Genomic DNA, 27,673 nt, shown 5'->3' with positions numbered 1-27,673 from the left:
AAAGGCTTTCCCAACTATACTGAGAAGTGATATTCCACGGTAGTTGTTACAGTCACTACGGTCTCCTTTGTTTTTATAGAGGGTGATGATGGTGGCGTCACGCATGTCCTGGGGCACTGTTCCTTCTTCCCAGCACTGCAACAAGAGCTCATGCAAATGGTGAAGAAGAATGGTCTTCTTCCCAGCCTTAATGACCTCTGGAGGAATACCATCACTGCCTGGTGCTTTGTTGCAGGCTAGAGAATCGATGGCCTTACCAAGTTCTTCCATAGAAGGGGGAGCATCTAATTCATCCATGACGGGCAGGGGGTTGGTGTTCTCGACTGCTGAGGTAGTGATGATGTTTTCTCTTGCATAGAGTTCCTGGTAATGTTCCACCCATCTCTCCATTTGTTTACCCCGATCTGTTATAATGTCTCCCGAGGAGGACTTTAGGGGTGTGACCTTGGTAACGCTTGGGCCGAAGGCCTTCTTCATGCCATCATACATGGCGCGGATGTTACCACAGTCAGCTGAATTTGTATGCACTGACAAAGATTCAACCAGTAGTTGTTGGCACAGCGTCGAGCAATCCTTTTGGCATCATTTCTGGCTTTCCTGAGAACTGTGAGCGTCCTCTCTGATGGCTCCCTTTTGTGGCTAATCAGAGCTGCTCTCTTAGCTGTGATGACTGGCTCAAGTTCCAGGATTCCTGCTTCAAACCAATCTGGGTTCTGCCTCTCTTTCTTACCGAAGGTGTCCATGGCAGAATTTAAGATATCGTCGCGGATATGATTCCATCTTTCTTCTGTGCTGCCCGTTTGGCAATTTCTGAGGGCCTCTGTGATGGAGGCAGCGTTTCGCTCACACAGAACGGGGATTGTCGTCCTTGCTGTATTGATGCGTGGGCGTCCTTTCTGCTTTGATCGGTGGATCCGCTTCGGTTGAAGGCGCACCTTGCTGCAAACCAGTGAATGATCGGTGTCACAATCAGCGCTGTGATAGCAGCGTGTAATGAGAACACAGTTCAGTGAGTCTCTTCTGGTGATAATGAGGTCCAGCTGATGCCAGTGATGGGATCTTGGGTGTCGCCAGGATACTATATGGTTGGGCTTGGTGGAGAAGAATGTGTTAGTTATGCAGAGATCGTGGTAGGAGCATAGCTCAAGCAGTTTCTGTCCGTTTTCATTCATTCTGCCAATGCCGAAATGACCAATAATGCGAGGCCAGGAGTCACAGTCATTTCCCACCCGGGCGTTGAAGTCCCCAAGCACGTACAGTTGTTCGTTGGGGGAAATTCCTTTAATGATGGTCACAAGTTCCTCGTAGAATTCTTCCTTGGCCTCGGCTGGGGAGCTGAGTGTAGGAGCATAGACACTCAGGATGTTCACTAGGCCTGTGGAGGTTGAGAGGCGAAGGGAGAGGATACGGGCTGTACCTTTTGCTGGCGGTTTGACTGACGATAGCAGAGAGTTTCTGACTGCAAACCCAACACCATGCAGTCTTGGTTCGTATGGTTCCTTTCCCTGCCAGAAAAAAGTATACTCCTGTTCCCTGATGCTGCCATTTGAGGGGAGTCTGGTCTCCTGTAGTGCAGCGATGTCAATGTCCAGCCTCAAGAGCTCACGATTGATGATTGCTGTTTTTCTGAAGTCATCAACCTGATCAAGGTCTTTGGAAAAGCCAGGGCACATAGTCCTGACATTCCAGCTTGCTAGTCGCAAGATTGGTGGTTTATGCTTTTTTATTTCTTTGTCTGGTGCGAGGTTTTCAGTCTGCTTGTCGGTCTGTTCCCTTAGCTCCAAGCACCCAATGAAGCAGGCAGACTGTGGCGGGTCAGCACCTTACTGGCTGGGGGCTGCCCAGCTTGAGGCGGGCGGTAGCTGACTAGTAGGATTTCAATAATCCCTCCCACCGTCGGAGACAACCCGTAGCGTCTGAGCGTACGCCAATTTACTCTGGACTTATCACTCGTAACTGCTGCCTCCCGTGTTGTTTTTTATCACTGTGAGCAGCGATACTGGAGTGGCATCTCCAGGACGCATAGCCTGGGCACGGTGTATGGAGATCCTGGGCTGCCCATTCGTCAGAATCCCCCTCTCGGCCTCGCTAGTGGGGTCCAAAGGAGTGCGAAGCACGACATTTGGCAACTGGCTTGGAGTTGCCGGAAAGGTGACAGATAGTCATTCTTACCGCCTAAGGGGCTCCACTCCGGATTTCTGTCGGGTTTACTCCTTAGCCTTTACTCCTCCCGGAGATATCCACAAGGCAGTGGAGCCATTGTCTGATGGCTGTAAAACTATTTAACCCATAGCTGGGGGTCTGTTGTGAACCGCTCTTAGTCTGACCCATCACCCAGGACCTGTTTGCCATGGGAGACCCTACCAGGGGCATATAGCCCCGGACATCATAGCTCCTAGGATCATTTGGGTACTCAAACCCCTCCACCATGGTAAGGTGGCAGCTCAAGGAGGGGCAGTAAAGATACCCTTATTTTATGAAAATCTATAATTTCTGATCAATGGTGCAATGAGAGGGATTGAAAATCCAATATACCCTTTCACTCCAAACTTAAAGACCATTTTGGTGTTAAAAACACAATGGAGATCTAACCAAAAATAAACAAACTAAACATAAGACCAATATTGAGCCATCTTTAAAAATAAAAATAATCATAATCATTATTTCCTCGAAAACCTAGAACTGTTCCTAGGTTATTACTTAATGCGGCAGCCTTTTTATTAAGTTTTACTTTCACCACGGATGCATGTATTTTTATATCATGACATTACTGTTAATCATACTCATTGCCTTATTATTATTATTATTATTATTATTAATTTTACGCAAATCTTGTCAATTAACAAACCATATTACTGTACTCAAACTAAATTAATGACACATTCAGAAGCAACAGGTGTTCTTAAGCAGCTCCATAGAGCCTATTACAATTTTGTTTAAACATTCACCCCTTCTTGCAGGAATTCCTCCATCAATGGGTTAGCCAGCAGATCCAAAAGTTTTTGTTCAACTTATCTCTATTCTACATAACCCAAACTATTGCGTCACTCAGACCTCGAGGACCCACAAAGCCTTACAGCTCCTTTTGCTTTTAACCTATATTACATAAACAGGATTCACTCCTTTGTCTTCACACCAGCCTTTCTTTATGTGAGGGTGATCTCTGGATAATTTGGTTAGTGACTTAGCCAATGTGCCACTGTTTCTCTGCCATCAAGTCCAAAATATTTACCTTTACCATTTGAATAACAAAGTATTAAATTGTTTAATTTTAGTCCCTCAGTTGAATTTAGACATGGGTTTAAACCCATTATGTACAGCAATCTTTAATTTCACAAATCCAAATCAGATAAACACTTTTACACACAATAATTCAGATAAACACTTTTACACACATTAATACAGAGAGTGATTCAAATCAGCATTATAAAGGACAAAAGAAGTCGTTATTACCTGTAGCAGACAGAGCTGGATAACCAATCCACTTATAGCTCATCCCATGTTCTGTATTCTCTTTTCATTAGATACACTCAGAATTACAGACTTCTGTAAAGCCATTTGGCTTAACCCATCTGTAATGATAAAACACTCATTCCAGAGGTTAGTGACACAATCAAAACATAAAAAGGTTTGCTTTTGATGCAAAATCTGAAAGATTTAACTTGACATATTTCTGTAAGTTGTACCTAGACTCTTATCTAGTTCTTCCAGAACCCGGTATTTCCTGCAGCTTAGGAAAGGTGCACTTAAGAACCATGAGAGCCATTGACAGCACCACCTACTGTTGTTAAAACATTGAGATAGGTTAATCACACTAATATTTAATTTTACATCTTCAAACAATCATGCTGATATTACTCAGTGAATTTAGATGTTACACCCGTCCAATCAGTGTAATGTTCTGCTACTTCTGTAGCCGGAGCCACCAAGCCCTGTATGATGGTGGAGACTAAAAATAAGACCGATAAGTGACCGGTCATAGAACAAAAAGCAATACAACTGTTTAACTATTAAAAATGATTACCTCTATAGCTCAGGGTCTGTATTATGATTTTAAAGACCCCATGTCTGTTCAACAATTGCTCCTAAATTTTTTATTAATTGTTTTTAGAATCTCTTATTTCTTAAATGCATTGGGCAGTTGAACATTTAACTACCAATTGCCCTCTAAATGCATTAAATCTGAACTCCTTTTATCATGTCCTTTAACATATTAGTGTCTGATCTGACGGAAACACTGTGCTTCACTATAAATAGTTTATCATTTAAAACACAGGCTCAGATAACAACCTTTTTTGCTGACTTTGAATGAGAGAGAGAACTCAGGATTCAGGACTGGTAGCAATGTATTTTCATTAATTCTTTTTATAATTTCATCATACTATCATTTTACTCTAGCCCAGCGTAAAAGGTGTCAGAAATGACAAGCATAATCAAATAAACATCTTTATATTTATATTTTACTTTATTTTCGCAACTCAAAAGTTTCTCAAAGTTCTTTGCAGTCATTTTCATTACTTTTACATCAACTTGTATTTTATTCATTCACTTAATTCTGGCCATGGCTTTGGAATTTCAACAATGGTTTTAAATCTGTCAGGCGTTATCTGACCCATATGTTACTCCGTGTCATGTCTTCAAAGTTACTTTCAAACCCCCGTTTTTTTTTTACTTGTTTACAACATTATCATCTCATATGCAAACAATTTTTTTTTTAAATGATGCTGGGTGGATATATATATATATATATATATATATATATATATATATATATATATATATATATATATATATATATATATATATACTTATTTTTTTCTTCAATCCAATAGTAAAAATAATATTTTGCACACACCAGTAAATATAGAAATGACAAATTTGTCACTCAGAACTCCACTTACAGACAGTCCCTAACCAACAATATTAAATATAAAATCTTTCCTACCTTGGTTTGATGATTGATCAGGGATGTCAACAAAGAACGATTGCCAGCGCATTCTCCACCATTTAACTGTAGGGGAATTACAGTTAAAAACCAAGGACCAGATAATTTTCAAAATATTAATGTTATTGTGTCATGAAATGTTATTTTAAAAGTATTTCAGGTGAGAATGTAGTTGTTTAAAACTCAAATCTGTGGTTTATTTATAAAGAAAGCGCCTATTTAAAAATGTGTTTTGCCGAGCTCTGAGACGGTCAGCTCCACGCGTTCAGTGGGAGCTCAGTGCTTATGTAGCAGCCTCACCTCGGCTAGAACTTCTGATAAGTGCCTCTGGCTCGGATGTCTCTTTAGTGGTTAAACAAAATATAATTCGTTTCGGGTAAATCTAACTGGTTATCTTTGGTTTGTATTCAATTTATCTATATGTTAAAATGAAAATAAAATTCATATAATATTTGATGGCAAATTTATATGATATTTCGTTTCATTGTAATGGCTGTATACATTTCCCTGAACTAAGTACATTTCTGCGGCTGTTATTATGTTTTAATGAAAACGAAAGGAGGCAGTGGTATTTGATATCCTATTTCGTTTTATTTTAAATATACAGAGAGGAAAATTGCAGTAGTCAAGGCGAGCTGACTGATGTTATCAAGCACACTGCTGTTTGCAGAATTATCGGATTTTCGTCGTTGCGGACATCACACTATCGAGACGAATGCGCAAAGTGTGAACTACTGTGGATAGTCCAAAATCGTACTTTGTATTGAGAAACACACGCAGACCTACGTCACCATTCTATTTGCCTAATCTTCCCGGTACTTAAGACCCCGGTGAAAACGCACAAAGCAACAGGTCTTGGAGGGGGGGCGGGGTGTTCTGAGTTCCTGTGGAAAAATGTTCCTGGTACAAATGTTCCGGGTAATTTTGGTGGAAACGCGGCATTGGTCACTGATGGTTCTGAAGAAAACTGCAAATCGTCAACTGGAAGAGTCGATGGATGAGGAGCTGGAGGTGAATTGAGAAGAGTATGTTTTGAAGAGTGTCCGAGTGTCACAACAGTTGTTAATTTTGTTGTGGTAGTATGATGTTTTAGCAGTGAAGACATTTGCAGTGAAGGAAGAGAAGAGACTGATACACACTAAGGTCGGTGGAGTTTCTTGATTTATGCCATTTCCTCTCTGCAATCCTGACTTTAGAGCGATGTTCACAGAGAACATCGGACAGCCATGGGGCAGATGGGGTGGTGTTTGCTGGTCTAGATGACAGTGGGCAAAAGTTGTCCAAGCAAGAGGTTAGAGTGGAGCAAAGACGTCAGTAGCACTGTTCGTGTCCAGAGCTGAAAACTGAGAGAGTGAAGGAATTGAGGATGAAACCAAAGAGGATAGGTGAGATGGACAGAGTGAGCATAGGTTCCATCGAAAAGTTAATGATTGCCGTGCACAAACACAAAATTAAACCCAGGCCTGGTCCTCTCTCATCCTTCACTGTCGTCACTCCTCTTTTATCCTTCCGATCTCCTCCGTGGGACTCGAGACCGGTAAGTTGAGCAGGTGTCGCTCTTTTCCAAATCACTCCACTGGCCTCGCTCCATTCCCACTGCTCTCGGCCACGCCCCACTCATCACACACAGCTTGAGTAGCAAGATTTTGTTCAGTTTCAACTCCTTTTACCCATTTCACTAGTTCACGCTTACATATAATTAGCTGAGGTATGGTATCAGATTTTGGGGTGCTGTCCGGGGAAGGGCTCCAAGCTCGGGAATGGCCCGAACCTAGAGTACCCCCCCTTTCCCGTCTATTTATAAAGTGGAGGGATGCTGATAAACCGTCAATGGATAGAGGGAAGTCAGCGATATTTATACTATGGGATTGATTACTTGATTATGGTCCACCTGTGTTGATTAGGTTAAGTATCTGACGCGCTCCTCCCGAATCTTAATAAAATTTCATCTCACTAGTTCACGCTTACATATAATTAGCTGAGGTATGGTAAGTGTATTTGGCGTGCTGTCCGGGGAAGGGCTCCGAGCTCGGGAATGGCCCGAACCCAGAGTACCCCCCAAAAAAGCAAATGTACAAGAGGACAGCCGCCAGTTTAAAGAATGCCCCCCCCCCCCCCCCCCCCAAAAAAAAAGCATAGAGTACTGGCGGGGGCTGATTTGATTTCCTGAGAAGTCGTCTCGTTGGCAGGCTGGAAGGGCCTACATACTCCAGAGGGAGCGACTTGGGCATTGGGAGAGTAGGCCCTACCTGCTGCTGCTAGTGGACTACGTAGTTGTTTGGGCCCGGTCGGTAGGGCTCGAGATGATGCTCAACTGGAGCTTGACTCCCGGCATCGGATGGATGAGACTCACTTGCGGCCGGCAAGCATAGGCCCGACCGGGAGAACTGAAGGGAGCACACGCATCAGACGGGTAAGCCTCGCCGGACGGGGAGAGTGGAAAGGAAAACCCGACTGGGAGGACTCTCGCAGCATCCGATGGGGCATTAAACTCAGAACATCAAACGGGTAAGCCTCGCCAGGCGGGGTTAAAAGATGTGAGGGTAGCTGAGAGTTGTTGTTGTTTTTTTTGTTTTTTTGTTTTTTGCAGGATTTGGCGAGAGGACGAGACTCGTAGCGTCGGACGGTTAAACCTCGCCTACCGTCAAATTGAAAGGTAAGTTGCGTGGCCGAGAGACTGTTACCGACGTCCGAAGGGAGCACACGCATCGAACGGGTAAGCCTCGCCGACCGTAGAGTGGAACCGTAAAGGAAGTCTGTCCAGGAGGCTCTCGCCAGCGTCCGAAGGGAGCACGCGCATCGAACGGGTAAGCCTCGCTGACCATAGAAAAGGAAAAGGTAAGGTTGTCTAACTTGGAGGCTCTCGCCGGCGTCCGAAGGGAGCACGCGCATCAAACGGGTAAGCCTCTCCAGATGTGGGACAGAAAAGGTAACGATAGGTGGCCAGGAGGCTCTTGCCAGCATCCAACGGGGACTTCCTGTTCCCCAAAAACAACTGGGTGAGCCTCGCAGGCCGTAGGATGGAAAAGGTAAGTTTGTGTGGTCGTTAGGCTGTCGTCGGCGTCTTTTGGGAGTTTGCTACTCACGGCAAGAGACGGGTAAGCCTTGACGACCGTAGGAAGGAGGGAGGGTTTATTTGTGTGTTTGGTACCTGCGGCATCGAACGGCTTGCTTGTAGGTTTTGTAACCTAAACCACGTGGAATGGTCGTGGTTGGCTGGCCAGGAGGCTCTCGCCAGCGTCCAATGGGAGCACTCGCATCGAACGGGTGAGCCTCGCTGGCCAAGGATGGAAAAGGTCAGGTTGTCTAGCCGGGAGGCTCTGACCGACGTCCGATAGGAGCTTAGCTCCAGGAATCGAAACGGGTAAACCTCTCTGGCTGAAGAACGGAAAAGGTTGTCCGACAGGAGCTTAGCTCCCGGAATCGAACGGTTAAGCCTCGCTGGCCAAAGGACGGAAAAGGTAAGGTTGTCAAGCCGGGAAGCTCTCACCTACATCCAATGGGAGCCTTGACTACATGCATTGGATGGGTAAACCTCTCCGTACGTAAAACAGAATGGCAAAAGGGTAGCCGGGGGCTTTCATCTAGTCCGAAGGGAGTGTGAGCTCCTGGCAACGAACGGGTAAGCCTTGCTGGCCACAGAATGGAAAAGGTGAGGTTGTCTGGCCGGGAGGCTCTCGTCAGCATCCGATGGGAGCTCGAGCTCCTGGCATCGGAGAGAGAAGCCTTGCCAGCCATAGGATAGAAAAAGGTAAGGTTATCTGGCGGGGAGGCTATGGCTGGCATCCGGTGTGTTTTTTTTTTTATTATTATTTATTTATTTTTATTTATTTATTTATTTATTAAATTTACGACAGCAGATGGGTAGTCTCTCCAGCCATCGGAGGGAAAAATTGAGATTGTTTTATCTGCGAAGCACCCGTTGGTGTTCGGCAAAAGCATAACTTGCGGTATTGGATGGGTACATCTTGCCATCGGAGGGAAATTTGTTTTAGCTGTGATGTACTCGTTGTTGTTCAATCGGGTAAGCTTTGCTGGTGTTCGGATGGAAAGTCCAAGATTGCTTAAGTGGGAAAGCATCTGACAGGAGTTTAATACTCACGATGTCATACGAGTAAGCTTTGCTGATAGTTGAACGGAGAAGGCAAAGGTTGGCTCAACCGGGAGCACTCTTGCGGCGCCTGACAGGGAGTTCGATACTAAGGATGATTTGGTTGTCTACGAGGGTAGACGCTGTGAGGCTTACTTGAATAATTGTTTAACAAATCCAATAAGCTGCTTCCGATAATAAGTCCAAAAAATCTTGCAGTCATTGTATTCGAAATTAAGCGTGCAAAAATAAATTGGATTTCCTGTGCCAGTGTACCCCAAATAGGTGCCATGTATCGGCGATGTGGTCGTTGTTGAATTGTCATATTGTCAGCACGTGAGATCGATGGTACATATCGACGATGTAATCGTGCATGGGTGGAGTAAGAGAAAGATTCTTTATACTTGTCTGAGCTTACTATTTGCCATTTTAACCATGCAGGTGCACAAAAGAGCCTATGGAATCACCAATAAACGTACTGATAAACTGGCATTAAATATAAAATACTATATTTAAAACTGCTTGTTCATGTAGTCGGCATTCATATATTTGGAGTGAGTTTGGTTGAAATGATGCCTTGGTCATACGGGCTCCGGACCACATGCCACATGATGGGACCGATGCGCCGCCCCTGAGACCAGAATGAGATGCATTCTAATGTAACTGGCATTAAACTCCGTTAGTGAGAGCTCCTTTAAAATATGGCACGTATCGGATTTACCTGTTAAAGTACGATGGAATACCTTATATATGCAAATGATGTATGTCTATTTGTGGATGGAGACTTCTTGCCACCTACAGGCTCACATCATCCTTTGAGAGCACGGGCGAGCGTGAAGTGCAGTGCTGAGATGGGATAATGGAGCGGTTTGATAGCCGAATTATGGTAGGCCGCCTAATAATTATAATAAAAAACGTTGGTTGGAGAATGGGCCTTATATCGTCTTGGCTATTGTCGATACATGATGCTATCACCGCAGCCTAGGATGCATGGCATACCTATAAGCGGAGGTGATGTGTGTGTTTTTTTTTTTTGCGTGTGAACAGACGCTGCTGCGGCAGTGGGGAGATACGGGAAAGGCTCCTGCGGGAGCAGACACTGCTGCGGCAGTGAGGAGGTATAGGAAAGGCTCCTGCGGGAGCAGACACTGCTGCGGCAGTGAGGAGGTACAGGAAAGGCTCCTGCGGGAGCAGACACTGCTGCGGCAGTGGGGAGGTATAGGAAAGGCTCCTGTGGGAGCAGACACTGCTGCGGCAGTGAGGAGGTATAGGAAAGGCTCCTGCGGGAGCAGACACTGCTGCGGCAGTGGGGAGATACGGGAAAGGCTCCTGCGGGAGCAGACACTGCTGCAGCAGTGTGGAGGTGCATGCAAGGCTACTTGCTTCGGCTGCTGTAGATGTTGGCTGTGGGAAGAGTAAAAAAGGGTTAGTAACATTTGATGGGGCAAGCTAAAAATGAATGGGTAGCCTACTGTGTCACCAGCTTAGCAATTGGTTGCCTGATTTGACAATTCCTCAAGCCTTGTCCACATTATTATGTTCCTGTTGGAAAAGCATCTTTCCTCTCATTTGGCTTCTGGGCTCTTTAGACGGTCTCCCGAGCGGATACGTTTGGAACGCTGTTTTCACGTTGTAGTATGGACTGTGGAAACAGAGGCTTTTGGAAACGATGAAGCATGTTTAGTCTTGTAATACGTTGTACCGAAAGACATGATTATAGCAGTAACGTTAACCCCTTACCAGTCACCCCCCATTTTTGGCATGGAGACAGAAATTACATACCCAAAATAAAGATGTTTCTGCTCATGATTCTTTCTGACTAGATCCATGATCAACATTTGTCCAAGAGCTAACACTTCGACGTTTACCGTTCAGGAATAGGAATGGTTTTCCTGACATAATTACTAAATAACTGTCACTGAAATGATGTTTTATCGAAATATTGGTCAAATATCAAAGCCAAAGTCTTTAGACTTTCAATTGATGCAGGGTTTATCCAGATCAAGTAAGAGAGTGATGTTTAACGTGCTGTGAAAGTGAAACGATAATAAACTGGGGCCGTTGGCGATGCTTGCAAGCAAATGGGTTAATAGCAGTTATGTGCTATTCGCTTCCAAGTGGTTTCTAAAGATATTTACTTGCCAGTTTTTTCGTATAACGGTCCTTAAAAGGCGACAGTAATTATACTCACACTTGCTATCCTGTGTCAAAACATGAGGGCAGATGCGTTTTAGATGAATTTTGAGTGATCACACTGGTAAATGGTGAAATAGGTCCCTAAATGATTTGGTCCTACCAGAAAACTTGCATGGAAATTAAAATTTAAAATTATATTAAGCATTTAGCAGACGCTTTTATCCAGAGACTTACAAGCATTCATTTTTTTTTTTTTTTTTCATGGAACTTATGTCTGTATCATTTCCGTGAGTTTTTAACGTGCGCGTTAAGGCGAATGTAATGCCTTGGCTTCATGGTTAAAAGTGGCATCATCATCTGACGGAACGTTGTATCTGTAGTCCAAATCTATGCGCAATCCACACTCCAGATCAGCAGGTGGCGGTAATGCACCTTTACGCTGGTTTGCCAAAACCGCCATAAAACACTAGTAGAAGAACACGGAACTGCGTCATGACGTCGTTTTACAAACTTTAGCCGCGAACCTGCTTTTAGATGCAACACTTTGGATGCCAACTGGCGTAAAATCAAATGAAGAAAAAGAAGAACCTGTTTTTAGCATCTTTGCTGCAATCCAGCGCTCGGGGAGAGCTCGGTCTCGGGCGGCACGATCGTTGTGTCGAGCGAGGCGAGCTTGGAGCTTGCACGGTCTATTGGCCACGACGTGTGGCTTGGCGAGGAGAGCAGCTGTCGCGATGACGTTTAATGCTGCTCAATGGCCGTGTTTGGCTGGGTAGAAATGATCTCGGGTCCGGCAAAAGCAGCAGGTCTTATAAATCCCCTGTGTAGCTCTCTTCATTGGTACGAAAATTGGGTCTATGGTAAGGTGACAGACGAAGCGAACCAGCATGCTGATAAACTGTCAATGGATAGAGGGAAGTCAGCGATATTTATACTATGGGATTGATTACTTGATTATGGTCCACCTGTGTTGATTAGGCTAAGTATCTGACGCGCTCCTCCCGAATCTTATTAATAAAATTTCATTTTGTATTTTTGGATAAGAATAAGAAGCACTTCATCTGTGTCTTTCATTCCAACACAAGCAAACAATTCTGGAATCCGCATCTGAAAAAAAGCATTAAGCTGTATTTACAGTTTATGTCAGGGTTCTAGAGTGCAATCTAATTTCTCAGTGGTGCGACAGAAAAAAAAAAAAATCATAGGTCTCACTGGTGCAATCAGCCGTTTGAGGAAAAAAAAAAGTCTCCACGACTCTGAATGTCTCCCTGTGGGTCAACAACAGACACTAAGGCCCTGCATTTAAGCCCAAGCCCGACGGGCCCCGACTTTTTTACGCCCCTCAAGTCAGGCTTCGGGCCAATTTTCACATCATAGTACAGATGCGGGTCGGGCCTCCTGCTTATTTTAGACTTCTCCTTATTTTTATATTTAAGACAAAAATTGCCTTGTATATTGCAAATTGTATATTGACCTAGGACAGATCCTTGTGGCATTCCAAATTTTATTGGAGATAAAAGAGATTACTCCCCATTTAAATAAACATGGTGGTAGTGATCAGACAGGTAGGATCTAAACCATATTACAGCCTGCCCTTGAATACCTGTATAGTTTTGTAACCGATCTAAGAGTACGCCATGATCTATAGTGTCGAACGCAGCACTAAGATAAAGTATGCTGTGGTGAGGCCTGAAACCTGACTGAAATTCTTCATACAGATCCTTTTTTTTTTGCAGGATGGAGCATAATTGAGCAGCAACATTTTAAAAAAATGTTGACATAAATGGAATATTTGAAATGGGTCTTTAATTTGCCAGTTCACTAGGATCTAGTTGTGGTTTCTTAATAAGGCTTAATAACCGCCAGCTTAAATGGTTTTGGGACATGACCTAAAGATAGATGAGTTAATAATATTGAGAAGCGGTTCTTCTGCTACAGGTAACAACTCTTTCAGTAATTTAGTGGGTACAGGATATAATAAACATGTTGGTTTAGATGCAGTGATAAATTTATTTAGCTCTTCCAGTCCTATAACCGGAGGTGATGTGTGTTTTTGTTTTTTTTTGTTTTTTTGCGTGTGAACAGACGCTGCTGCGGCAGTGGGGAGATACGGGAAAGGCTCCTGCGGGAGCAGACACTGCTGCGGCAGTGAGGAGGTATAGGAAAGGCTCCTGCGGGAGATTCCAATTAATAACAAAGAGCAGTTTCTGTTCTTTACACCATCAAAGTCAAAGTCACCTTTATTTATATAGCGCTTTAAGCAAAATACATTGCATCAAAGCAACTGAACAACATTCATTAGGAAAACAGTGTCAATAATGCAAAATGATAGTTAAAGGCAGTTCATCATTGGATTCAGTTATGTCATCTCTGTTCAGTTAAATAGTGTCTGTGCATTTATTTGCAATCAAGTCAACGATATCGCTGTAGATGAAGTGTCCCCAACTAAGCAAGCCAGAGGCGACAGCGGCAAGGAACCGAAACTCCATCGGTGACAGAATGGAGAAAAAAACCTTGGGAGAAACCAGGCTCAGTTGGGGGGCCAGTTCTCCTCTGACCAGACGAAACCAGTAGTTCAATTCCAGGCTGCAGCAAAGTCAGATTGTGCAGAAGAATCATCTGTTTCCTGTGGTCTTGTCCTGGTGCTCCTCTGAGACAAGGTATTTACAGGGGATCTGTATCTGGGGCTCTAGTTGTCCTGGTCTCCGCTGTCTTTCAGGGATGTAGAGGTCCTTTCTAGGTGCTGATCCACCATCTGGTCTGGATACGTACTGGATCCGGGTGACTGCAGTGACCCTCTGATCTGGACACAGACTGGATCTGGTGGCCACGGTGACCTCGGAACAAGAGAGAAACGGACAAATATTAGCGTAGATGCCATTCTTCTAATGATGTAGCAAGTACATAGGGTGTTATGGGAAGTGTTTCCGGTTCCGGTTTACCTAATTAATGCAGCCTAAAAATCCTTTAACGGATTTGGATATTAAAAGAATATTAGTATGTTATGTGTATGCCAGGTTAAAGAGATGGGTCTTTAATCTAGATTTAAACTGCAAGAGTGTGTCTGCCTCCCGAACAATGTTAGGTAGGTTATTCCAGAGTTTAGGCGCCAAATAGGAAAAGGATCTGCCGCCCGCAGTTGATTTTGATATTCTAGGTATTATCAAATTGCCTGAGTTTTGAGAACGTAGCGGACGTAGAGGATTATAATGTTAAAGGAGCTCATTCAAATACCGAGGTGCTAAACCATTCAGGGCTTTATAAGTAATAAGCAATATTTTAAAATCTATACGATGTTTGATAGGGAGCCAGAGCAGTGTTGACAGGACTGGGCTAATATGGTCATACTTCCTGGTTCTAGTAAGAACTCTTGCTGCTGCATTTTGGACTAGCTGTAGTTTGTTTACTAAACGTGCAGAACAACCACCCAATAAAGCATTACAATAATCTAACCTTGAGGTCATAAATGCATGGATTAACATTTCTGCATTTGACATTGAGAGCATAGGCCGTAATTTAGATATATTTTTGAGATGGAAAAATGTAGTTTTACAAATGCTAGAAACGTGGCTTTCTAAGGAAAGATTGCGATCAAATAGCACACCTAGGTTCCTAACTGATGACGAAGAATTGACAGAGCAACCATCAAGTCTTAGACAGTGTTCTAGGTTATTACAAGCGGAGTTTTTAGGTCCTATAATTAACACCTCTGTTTTTTCAGAATTTAGCAGTAAGAAAGTACTCGTCATCCAGTTTTTTATATCGACTATGCAATCCATAGGGGAAGTCGTGGCCTGGTGGTTAGAGAATCGGACTCCCAATCGAAGGGTTGTGGGTTCGAGTCCCGGGCCGGCAGGAATTGTGGGTGGGGGGAGTGCATGTACAGTTCTCTCGCCGCCCTCAATACCACGACTTAGGTGCCCTTGAGCAAGGCACCGAACCCCCAACTGCTCCCCGGGCGCCGCAGCATAAATGGCTGCCCACTGCTCCGGGTGTGTGTTCACAGTGTGTGTGTGTGTTCACTGCTCTGTGTGTGTGCACTTCGGATGGGTTAAATGCAGAGCACAAATTCTGAGTATGGGTCACCATACTTGGCCGAATGTCACTTCACCATTAGTTTTTCAAATTGGTGTGTTTCACCGGGCCGCGAAGAAATATAGAGCTGAGTATCATCAGCATAACAGTGAAAGCTAACACCATGTTTCCTGATGATATCTCCCAAGGGTAACATATAAAGCGTGAAGAGTAGCGGCCCTAGTACTGAGCCTTGAGGTACTCCATACTGCACTTGTGATCGATAGGATACATCTTCATTCACTGCTACGAACTGATGGCGGTCATATAAGTACGATTTAAACCATGCTAATGCACTTCCACTGATGCCAACAAGTCTATGCAAAAGAATGTTGTGGTCAATTGTGTCAAACGCAGCACTAAGATCCAATAAAACTAATAGAGAGATACACCCACGATCAGATGATAAGAGCAGATCATTTGTAACTCTAAGGAGAGCAGTCTCAGTACTATGATACGGTCTAAATTCTGACTGGAAATCCTCACATATACCATTTTTCTCTAAGAAAGAATATAATTGTGAGGATACCACCTTTTCTAGTATCTTGGACAGAAAAGGGAGATTTGAGATTGGTATATAATTAACTAGTTCTTTGGGGTCAAGTTGTGGTTTTTTGATGAGAGGCTTAAAAACAGCCAGTTTGAAGGTTTTGGGGACATATCCTAATGACAATGAGGAATTAATAATAGTCAGAAGACGATCTATGACTTCTGGAAGCACCTCTTTTAGGAGCTTAGATGGTATAGGGTCTAACATACATGTTGGTTTAGATGATTTAACAAGTTTATACAATTGTTCCTCTCCTATGGTAGAGAATGAGTGGAACTGTTCCTCAGGGATCTATAGTGCACTGTCTGATGTGATACTGTAGCTGACGGCTGAATGGTTGCAATTTTATCTCTAATAGTATCGATTTTAGAAGTAAAGTAGTTCATAAAGTCATTACTGCTGTGGTGTTGGGAAATGTCAACACTTGTTGAGGCTTTATTTTTCGTTAATTTAGCCACTGTATTGAATAAATACCTGGGGTTATGTTTGTTTTCTTCTAAAAGAGAAGAAAAGTAATCTGATCTAGCAGTTTTTAATGCTTTTCTGTAGGATATATTACTTTCCCGCCAAGCAATACGAAATACCTCTAGTTTTGTTTTCCTCCAGCTATCCAGCTGTGACAGTATTAAATCTAGAGTATGATTTCGACAATGAGTACGTCCTGAAACGTGTTGTCTAACACCAATAGAGTTTAGAATGTCTATAAATGCTGATACCAATGCATCTTTTTCATTATCAACATGGATATTAAAATCACCAACTATTAAAACTTTATCTGCAGCCAGAACTAACTCGGATGTAAAATCACCAAACTCTTTAATAAAGTCTGTATGGTGCCCTGGTGGCCTGTATACAGTAGCCAGTACAAACATAACAGGGGATTTATCATTAACATTTGTTTCTCTGGATAATGTTATATGAAGCACCATTACTTCAAACGAGTTATACTTGAAGCCTGCCCTCTGAGAAATCCTGACAATAACACCATGACAATAACCATTCATTTAAAGGAAAAAGTCTACTAAACCTTTGGTGTCCTCGTCGATATGTGTGAAGTGGTCCTGGCACGATGATTGTCGTCTCAATCAGGCTGCTGAAGTCCCTCTTCAGTGTCTCCGTCTGCTGCAGCATGGTGTCGTTAACCTCGGAGTGTAGCACAACTGCTCCAGGTTTCTCATTGGCCTTCAGGATCGCGGGTATCTGCACAGAAACATCAAGAACACGAGCACCAGGGAAGCAGTAAGTGTGCACTTTGTTCGCCTAACGTAGCATGGACGTGTTGGACGATGGAGTCTCTGACAATCACAGCGGCGCGTTCCATCTTGAGGAGGGGAGCAAAGTAGTTCCAGGTGGAGACAGGAGGTGGCAGAGGGGGAGATGTTTCACCAGAGGCCTGGCTCGTGTCCTCTGCTGCAGGTGTAACCAGGATCAGTGGTGTCCCAGCGTCGGAGTGAAGCACATCTGGGAAGACCATGTCTTGGGTGCACCGGCCCTGTGCAGAGAAACACATGCAGTAGAGGTAGTGGGATTGTTAGGAGTGCGCTGTATACTTACCCAGGACTTGTGAGCATCAGCTCAGGAGGTTTCCAGCATGGCTTTTCACTCTCTCAGCTGGGCCTGCTTCTGCACCAGGTCAAGAATCTGCTTCTCCACAGCCTCCAAATTTTAGTTGTCTATATTTAGTAAATTGTGTTTAACAAAAAAAAGAGTGACAATCAGGTCAACACAGAGAAGTATATAAATTCTTCTTTGAAAAAACTGTGGTGGTATCAGATTGTATCGTATCGGCAGATACTCCAGTTTTTCGATATCAGATTGGATTGGTTCTGAAGAAATGGTATCATTGTGTCCCTACATTTTAAACCTGTGTTGCGGCCACTCACTCAATGTTGGTGTTTATAATGGCCGTGCCGCTACCCAGAACTCATGCTTATTATGTCGGTCACATCACATCCCGCAGTGTGACAAAATATTATAGAATTCTAAAAAATAAAAACATTAATTATTATTATTTATTCATTTTAGATGTTTATATTTGGAAAAACTGTACTTCCTGCATAAACCTGCCCATGTTGGTAATAGCAGAAGCTTGTTTGCCATACACATTTACCTTGTTTAATTTCTTAATTAAGGTTACATATATTTCTTTCTATTTGTGTTAACTTATTTATAATAAGTGAAGTTTACTGTTAAGTGCACTTATGTGCACTTTTGAATAATAAAGTTTATTGTTAAATACCTGGCCTCCACAGCCCTGTGAAGGCTGAAAGACATTCTATGGTGAAATAGACCTAGAATACTTTAAGCTTTTGTATATTTTAAGTTAAGCAATATTGCATGATGTGTGTGAATTCATGAAAGCATCAATTTGATAACGGATGTATTTTTTTTAATTTGGCAGATCTGCTCCTCCAACTACACAGCAATTTACCAACAGTTCAGTTCCTCCCACAACAATTAATGAAAGGGTTTATGAAAGAAAGCTGAAAACATGACTGATCCAGAACCCTGCAAAATAAAACTGGAAGATACTGAAGAACAAATAGGTTTGTGTATATTCTTCATTCTTCACTAAGTTTATAAAAGTTCATGCATTACTTGGCGTACTGGCACTTGTAGTTAAAGGCATTAACAGTACATAAGTCACTAATGCTATCAAAAATGGCCCCTTCAAAAAGAAAAGACAATGTAAAAAATGAAAAATGAATAATATAAGCAAGTATTGTCTTCAACAAGGAATTACAACTGCAGTCAGGGGGTACAAAAAGTAAAGCAAATAAACAGACATAAAAATACATATAAATACTTAGGGACAAATTTAAAAGTTAAACAAAGATGTGAAAATGTTTACAGATGAAACGCATTTTGCAGCTTTCATATTTTTCAGCCCCAATATTGTTTTTAGGTATTGCAAAATTTCTGTTTTCTTTTTCTTTTTAATAAATAACATCAAAAGTAACATGACTGCCCCTCGTGCTTTACCGCTATCTTTCTCTTGGTAGCCTAAAGTATCCAATTATTATTTTTTTTTTTGGGCTTAAAGGATTAGTTCATCCAAAAATGAAAATTACCAAATAAATTACTCGCCCTCAAGTCATCCTAGGTACATATGACTTTTTCTTCTTTCAGAAGAATCCAGTTGGAGTTGTATTAAAAATAGTCTTTGATCTTTCAAGCTGTTTAATGGCACTCATACGTCATCTGCCCGGAACTGCTTCCATTTACAACAGTGAGCACAAGCTACATTAATTATTACATTTTGAATATGGATATTTGTCTTACAAAATGGCATCGATTCGTTACAGGAAGCCTTTGTTCACCCCCTGGAGCCGTGTGAGACACTTGGATGGATAGGCACTTTTTCTTTAACTTCTTTTGGACTGATGCATGCAATACCGCTGAGTGGCATTAAAGAGCTTGAAAGATTGCTTCACATATGTTTTATGTCTTATAATTATTTGTCAGATATATTTCACATATACCTTTTTTATATAGATTATCATTGTGTTTTATTTTTATGGAAATAAATTAAGTTATTTTTAATGTAACTTGCATATATTTGCCTTAAATCATCCTGGCGACCCATTTTTGACCCAGGATTTGAAAACCTAAGCTGTATAGTTAGGTCCATGCAGAAACTTGTGAACGATGCTCTTATAGTTGTGTCATCACGGTTTAGTGATGTCACTGAATGTTCTGGGAAAACTGAAGGTGTATTGTCAGTGTTGGTCACGGTTCCTTTTAACTGCTGATTTGAATCCAGCAATGTTTAATTTACAAATGAAGCACTGCCCCACAAGCAGCAGTGATTTGAGCTTTTATAGTTGCTGCTACTTCATGCCAAAATAGGATGGCAGCCTCAGGCTCATTACATATTCAAATATGTCCCATCACAGACCATTCTTGCGAATTACTTTTGAGAGTTTGGCTAACCAATATACAGTCTCACAGCCTGTTCCCTCCTGGAGTTTGTCTATGATACTTAATAGAGGTGTGACGAGACTTATCCCACGATCTGAGATGATAGGAGACATGAGACTGTGTTCATGAGATTGAGACGAGATGAGATTTTATAAAAATATATATAAAATATATATATACAAATATAAATATGATTAATCTATCCATTTAAAAGAAGAAAGCAGTGGTTCCCAAACTGGGGGCCTGGCAAAGCTGAAGGATAGTGTACAGTTAGCAGATTACTTTGCAAAAAAAAAAAAAAAACTCTGCAGGGTGATAAATACTACACTGCATAATTTTCCTGCGTATCATGCGGCCACTTGCCTGATAAGAAAATTGAACGCAAAATATTAATTTGACATTTTAATTACCTCTAAATGACTCACAGCACCCGTTTTAGCGTTCCATTATCAGTTGTAGAAGTTGTGGTTGTTTCAATAACAGACCACTAGATAGAGCAATTGAAGAATCTGAGTTGTATTTTCCTGGGAGCCATGCAGAGATCTAAATGAACGATGCATGGTTTTTGCTCTAGGCACGTAAGTTCCAAGTTTGTGAAAGTACTGCCAGTGCCTTGTATGTAAAGCAGATGATGAATATACATTGAATTTTTATTATTTATTTAAATCTGGTTAACAATTTTTTTTTTCAACTAGTTTATACTTACTAAAAATTAAGTAATACTTCTCCCTGCAAAACCTCTGCCTGTAATGTTTTATATAGTACTTAGATAATAATTGTACCCATTTCAAATGAATGCATTAAAATGTTATATACTTTCTACTGTTTTCTCAAGTTGCATGGTTTTTCCTTTCACATTATTTTTGATTTTCTGAAAATCTTTTCTTTTAATAAACATTTTTCTTTAATTTTAGACTTGATAGAAGAGAACAAAGAGATTGAAGAACTGATTAAAGAGGGGGAGAACCATCATGTCAAAACTGAAGAAGCATCCTGGAGATCCTCCTTAACAATAAGAGACAAAACATGGCCTGAGTGTGAAACAAAAGCAGTTAAAAGCAGTAAAACATTTTTTAGACCACATTTCCTGAAGGACCACCTCAAAGTCCATACGAAGGACAAGACTTACGTATGTTATTTATGTGGAAAGACTTTTAGTCACATGGCTGCTTTAAAGATACATCAGAAAAGACACAGCGGTGTGAAGGATCATGCTTGCTCTGAATGTGGGAAGACTTTTTTTACATATGCTGCTATGAAAGTGCACCAGACAGTTCACACTACAGAAACACCTTACAAGTGTTCACACTGTGACAAGAGATTCAAACGGTCAGAATATCTGAGAATACATAAGAGGATCCACACTGGAGAGAAGCCGTATACATGTGAACAATGTGGGAAGAGCTTCAGACTAAAAGAAATGCTTAATCGACACATTGATATTCACAATGGAGAGAAGCCGCACACTTGTGAACAATGTGGAAAGAATTTCACACAAAAAAGTAACCTTATCAAACACATGAAAAGACACAGTGGAGAGAAGCAACACACATGTGATCAGTGTGGGAAAACTTTTGTACGTAAAGGAACCCTTAAGGACCACATGAGAATCCACACTGGAGAGAATCTTCACACATGTGATCAGTGTGGGAAAACATTTGTGTTTAAAGGAAACCTTAAAGACCACATGAATATCCACACAGGAGAGAGGCCATACAGGTGTGATCAGTGTGAGAAGAGTTTCAAACAAAAAGGTGCCCTTAATGTACACATGAGGATCCACACTGGAGAGAAGCCACACACATGTGATCAGTGTGGGAAGAGTTTCAGACTTAAGAAAACTCTTAACGAACACATGATGATCCACACGGGAGAGAAGCCATATGCATGTGATCAGTGTGGGAAGAGTTTCAGACTTAAGAAAGCTCTAAGTGAACATGTCATGATCCACACCGGAGTGAAGCCGTATGCATGTGATCAGTGTGGGAAGAGTTTCAGACTTAAGCAAACTCTTAACGAACACATGATGATCCACACTGGAGAGAAGCCATTCACATGTGATCGGTGTGGGAAGAGTTTCACACAAAAACAAGCCCTTGATGTACACACGAGGATCCACACTGGAGAGAAGCCATACACATGTGATCAGTGTGGAAAAAGTTTCTCACAAAAAGGAGCACTTGATTTACACATGAGGATCCACACTGGAGAGAAGCCGTACACATGTAATCAGTGTGGAAAGAGTTTCAGACTTAAGCAAACCCATAATGAACACATGAGGATTCACACTGGAGAGAAGCCATACACATGTAATCAGTGTGGAAAGTGTTTCAGAAAATACGGTGTTTTTAAAAAACATCTGCTTACTCATTCTAGAGAGAGACTAGAAAACTGTGACCAAAGCAAAATAACATTTCTAAAGGACCACTTGAAAGCTCATACAAAGGAGAAGCCTTACATATGTTATTTATGTGGAAAGAGTTTTAGTCAGATGATTGCATTAAAGATACATCAGAAAAGACACATTGGTGTGAAGGATCATGTTTGCTCTAAGTGTGGGAAGACTTTTTTTACATATGGTGCAATGAAAGTGCACCAGACAGTTCACACTACAGAAACACCTTACAAGTGTTCTTACTGTGAGAAGAGATTCAAACGGCCAGACTATCTGAGAATACATGAAAGGATCCACACTGGAGAGAAACCATACACATGTGAACAATGTGGGAAGAGCTTCAGACTAAAAGAAATGCTTAATCGACACATTGATATTCACAATGGAGAGAAGCCACACACATGTGAACAATGTGGAAAGAATTTCACACAAAAGAGTAACCTTCTCAAACACATGAAAAGACACACTGGAGAGAAGCAACACACATGTGATCAGTGTGGGAAGGGTTTCTTAGACAAAGGAAACCTTAAATACCACATGAATATCCACACTGGAGAGAAGCCACACACATGTGATCAGTGTGGCAAAAGTTTTGCACATAAAGGAAACCTTTTCAAACACATGAAAAGACACTCTGGGGAGAAGCCACACACATGTGATCAATGTGGGAAGAGTTTCGCAGAAAAGGGAACCCTCAATGAACACATGAGGATCCACACTGGAGAGAAGCCATACACATGTGATCAGTGTGGGAGGAGTTTCACACAAAGAGGAACCCTTATTGCACACAAGAAAACCCACAGTGGAGAGAAGTCATATACATGTGATCAGTGTGGGAAAAGTTTCACACAAAGAGGAACCCTTATTGCACACAAGAAAACCCACAGTGGAGAGAAGTCATATACCTGTGATCAGTGTGGGAGGAGTTTTATACAAAGAGGAACCCTTATTGCACACAAGAAAACCCACAGTGGAGAGAAGTCATATACATGTGATCAGTGTGGGTTGAGTTTCAAACGAAAAGATAGACTTCATGATCACATTAAAATCCACACTGGAGAGAAGCCATACACATGTGATCAGTGTGGGAAGAATTTCAAACGAAAAGATAGGCTTCATGATCACATGAGGATCCACACTGGAGAGAAGCCATACACATGTGATCAGTGTGGAAGGAGTTTCACACAAAGAGGAACACTTGATGCACACAAGAAAACCCACACGGGAGAGAAGTCCTACACATGTGATCAGTGTGGAAAGAGTTTCACTCAAAGAGGAAACCTTAATGCACACAAGAAAACCCACAGTGATGAGAAGCCATACACGTGTGATCAGTGTGGGAAGAAATTCAAACGAAAAGAAAGTCTTCATGATCACATGAAAATCCACACTGGAGAGAAGCCGTACACATGTGATCAGTGTGGAAGGAGTTTCATACGAAGAGTAACCCTTTACAAACACAAGAAAACCCACAGTGGGGAAAAGCCGTTCATGTGTGATCAGTGTGGGAGGAGTTTCACACAAAGAGCAAACCTTATTGCACACGAAAAAACCCACAATGGAGAGAAGTCATATACATGTGCTCAGTGTGGGAAGAATTTCAAACAAAAAGAAAGCCTTCATGATCACATGAGGACCCACACTGGAGAGAAGCCATACACATGTGATCAGTGTGGGAAGAGTTTCATACGAAGAGTAACCCTTTACAAACACAAGAAAACCCACAGTGGAGAGAGGCCGTACACGTGTGATCAGTGTGAGAAGAATTTCACCCTCAGAGAAAACCTTATTGCGCACAAGAAAACCCACAGTAGAGAGAAGGCTTATACATGTGATCAGTGTGGGAAGAATTTCAAACTAAAAGAAAGCCTTCATGAGCACATGAGGATCCACACTGGAGAGAAGCCGTACACATGTGATCATTGTGGGAGGAGTTTCATGCGAAGAGCAACCCTTCACAAACACAAGAAAACCCACAGTGGGGAGAAGCCGTACACATGTGATCAGTGTGGGAAGAGTTTCACACAAAGAGGAAATCTTATTTCACACAAGGAAACCCACAGTGGAGAAAAGCCGTACACATGTGATCAATGTGGGAAGAGTTTCACACAAAGAAAAAACCTTATTGCACACAAGAAAACCCACAGTGGAGAGAAGTCATATACATGTGATCAGTGTGGGAAGAATTTCAAACAAAAAGAAAGCCTTCATGTTCACTTGAGGATCCATACTGGAGAGAAGCTGTACACATGTGATCGGTGTGGGAGGAGTTTCATGCGAAGAGTAACTCTTTACAAACACAAAAAAACCCACACTGGAGTGGAACAGCACCAGACTGTTCACACTACAGAAACACCTTACAAGTGTTCACACTGTGACGAGAGATTCAAACGGTCAACACAACTTCAAATACATGAGAAGATCCACACTGGAGAAAAGCCTCATCACTGCCATTCATGTGGAGAGAGATTCACTCAATTATCTTCTTTAATCTGTCATAAATTACATGTGTGCATGTCTGAAATTACAGTAATTGGATAAAGTTCTAATCCTGTACATCCAGGTGCTAGGTAAGGCTGCATTAAGTAATTATTTTGTTCAGAGATTATTCAAATGATTAATCTTTTTGTTGATGATTTTCACAGATTAATCAGTATCTTGAAGGATTATTCGGGTTGTTTGTTAAATTGTTGAGTTACACCCATTCTAAGAAATAAAATAAGGAAATCACTTCAGTTTTTGAAAATGTTTTCTTAATATACCTAGAGTAAACCGAATTATCTTTCTTCGGGTTTTCAGTCCTCCTCAGAAGTCATCAATACACTAACTTGCTCAGTACTGAAACACAAAAATAAATGGGAATTTCAACAACATATAGGAGGCTAAAATATTCATCTACAAACTATTGTTAGTGGCAATTTTGAGAACACTGAGGTTTGCAAGCTTGTCTGAGTTCATTATAAAGTTTAAGACAAATGTTTTCAGAGATGAAGGCATATGTGTTATTGTGTGTGTGTGTGTATAAATTAATCTCTTAACGATAAATGCTAATAATGTGGCCACTGGGAGACCACAGACAATTGTGATTCATTACAATTAATGCTGGAGGATTAATCGTATTGCAATTGCAATCGTGATGTCAGCCTGTGCGATTATATGATGCCAAAATGTTGCAATTATATTAAATAAGTGTGGACTTCAGAACACACATTCTGAGAACACTTGTATGCTCAGTAAGGAGACCAGAAAAAATATGGATGCCGAGAAGATCGACACTGATCTGATTTCTAATCTCTCTCCAGCAAAAGTCTTGATGCCCACACACACCGTTAGTAAAGTGGGATTTCAGAAAATGATCCACACAGTGGACAAAGAGGTACCAGCTGCACTCTTGAAACGGTTTCAATCAAGTTGCTATCCCAAAACTTTATAACTTGCACCGATATGAATTTCAAAAGGAAAGGGCTACTGTGACATTCTTTTCAACCACTACGGACCTGTGGTAAAGCAGGACAAGTGAACCGTTTATTAGATTGACTGTGCACTTTGTCGCCGAGGAGTTTGAATTGAAAAGTGACTGCCTGCAAACATTGTATTTCCCCGACGACCACATCGGAGAGAACATAGCCTTGGGCTTGAGTGAGGCACTGGCTGCGTGGGACCTCTGTGCGGAGCGTCAGGTCGCCATCACAACAGACAATGGCACCAACATTATCAAAGCGGTAGAGCTTGATCAGTGGACTAGAATCCAGTGCTTTGGGCATAGACTTCATTTGGCCATTGGTAAGTTAAATTGATTACATATTTAGTTTTTACACTGCAGCACATATTTTAAACTACTGTACTTTTATTGAAAGTGTAAGTGAAGACACACAGCAGTGAACAATCACCCAGAGCAGTAGGCAGCCATTTATGCTGCAGCAGACATGGAGCAGTTGGTTGTACTGTGCCTCTCTCAAGGGCACCTCAGTCGTGGTATTGAAGTTGGGAGAGAGCGCTGTACATTCACTTTGCCCACCTACAATCCCTGCCGGTACGAGACTCGAACTCGCTACCTTAGGGTTACAAGTCTGACTCTAACCATTAGGTCACTACTTCCCCCTAAACACATAGTTAATTTTAAGAGCAATTAATTATGGGGATAGGGACAATTTTACCCTCAATTTATTAATTAAATAATTTTAAATACAATGTATCATTCTGTGTGCCACAAAACATACTAGGAGTGGTCTATTTCATTTAGGGCTAATAATTAGCATTAAATATAACTTTGTAACAGATGGATGAGTGTAAAAAACAAATCTGCCATATCTATTTGCCTACTACTCCAATATCATTCATTAGGCCTAGAGTAGTGACATGATTTACATTACATTTAGCAGACACTTTTATCCAAAGCAACTTACAAATGAAGACAATGGAAGCAATAAAAACAACAAAAGAGCAATGATATATAAGTGCTATAACAAGTCTCAGTTTAAACACGGTACACGTAGCAAGGGCTTTTAAATAACATAATAAAAATAAAACAATAGAAAAAAGAATAGAGCAAGCTAGTGTTAGAGGTCTTTTTATATATAATTGAATAATAAATAAAAGAAAAAATGTATAATTCAAAAAGATTAGAAAGGTACTTAATTTTTTAAAGAATAAAATTAGAATAGTTAGTGCTAAAGTTAGAGGGTCAAATAAAGATGGAAGAAATGTGTTTTAAGCCGATTCTTGAAGATGGCTAAGGACTCAGATGCTCAGATTGAGTTGGGCAGGTAATTCCACCAGGAGGGAACATAAAAGTCCATAAAAGTGACTGCTTCTTTGGAATGCCACAATCAAACGACATTCACTTGCAGAATGCAAGCTTCTAGAGGGCACATAAGTCTGAAGTAATGAATTTAGGTAAAGGGGTGCATTGCCGGTGGTGGTTATGTATGCAAACATCAATGCCTTGAATTTTATGTCAGCAGCTATTGGTAGCCAGTGCAAACTGATAAACAGAGCTAATCTTGCTGCAGCATTCTGGATTAACTGTAAAGGTTTGAAAGAACTGGTTGGAAGACCTGCCAAGAGAGCATTGCAATAGTCAAGCCTGGACAGAACAAGAGCTTGAACAAGGAGTTGTACAGCATGTTCCGAAAGAAAGGGCCTGATCTTCTTGATGTTGAATAAAGCACATCTGCAGGACCGGACAGTTTTTTGATCTGAGAAAGTTAGCTGATCATCAATCATAACTCCCAAGATTTCTGGCTGTTTTAGGAGTTATGGTTGATGTGCCTTACTTGATGGTGAAATTGTGATGAAATTATGGGTTTGCTGGAACCACAAGCAGTTCTGTCTCGGCAAGGTTGAGCTGAAGGTGATGGTCCTTAATCCAGTAAGAAACAAGCTGAGATGCTAGCAGCTACTGTCGGATCATCAGGATGGAATGAGAGCTAGAGTTGAGTGTCATCAGCATAGCAGTGGTATGAAAAGCCATGTTTCTGAATGACAGAACTTAATGATGCCATGTAGACAGAGAAGAGAAGTGGTCCAAGAACTGAGCCCTGAGGCACCCATGTAGTTAGA

General features: G+C 41.6%; 2 protein-coding genes across 5 annotated transcripts in view; both read left to right on the top strand.

The window, feature by feature from the left end:
• Positions 1-27,673, top strand: part of LOC132159610 (gastrula zinc finger protein XlCGF57.1-like) — a 114,036-nt gene that overhangs the window by 53,383 nt on the left and 32,980 nt on the right. The gene's annotated exons all lie outside the window — the stretch shown is intronic.
• The window catches only part of LOC132159606 (zinc finger protein 585A-like), a 41,691-nt gene that overhangs the window by 12,015 nt on the left and 2,003 nt on the right, over positions 1-27,673 (top strand). For 2 of the 3 annotated variants that reach the window (XM_059569160.1, XM_059569161.1), the window contains exons 2-3: positions 18,197-18,341; positions 20,631-25,894. In XM_059569160.1, coding sequence (XP_059425143.1) covers positions 18,287-18,341; positions 20,631-24,652 — 4,077 coding nt within the window. In that variant the 5' untranslated portion in view covers positions 18,197-18,286 and the 3' untranslated portion in view covers positions 24,653-25,894. Of the gene's footprint in view, positions 1-18,196; positions 18,342-18,924; positions 19,025-20,630; positions 25,895-27,673 lie in introns of those variants that run through there. The other variant, XM_059569162.1, reaches the window with a different exon arrangement.

The sequence above is a fragment of the Carassius carassius genome, chromosome 16 (genome assembly GCF_963082965.1).
Source record: "Carassius carassius chromosome 16, fCarCar2.1, whole genome shotgun sequence".
Lineage (NCBI taxonomy): Eukaryota > Metazoa > Chordata > Actinopteri > Cypriniformes > Cyprinidae > Carassius > Carassius carassius.
The sequence above is the reverse complement of the archived record's forward strand: the minus strand, read 5'-3'. Positions and strand labels throughout refer to the sequence as shown.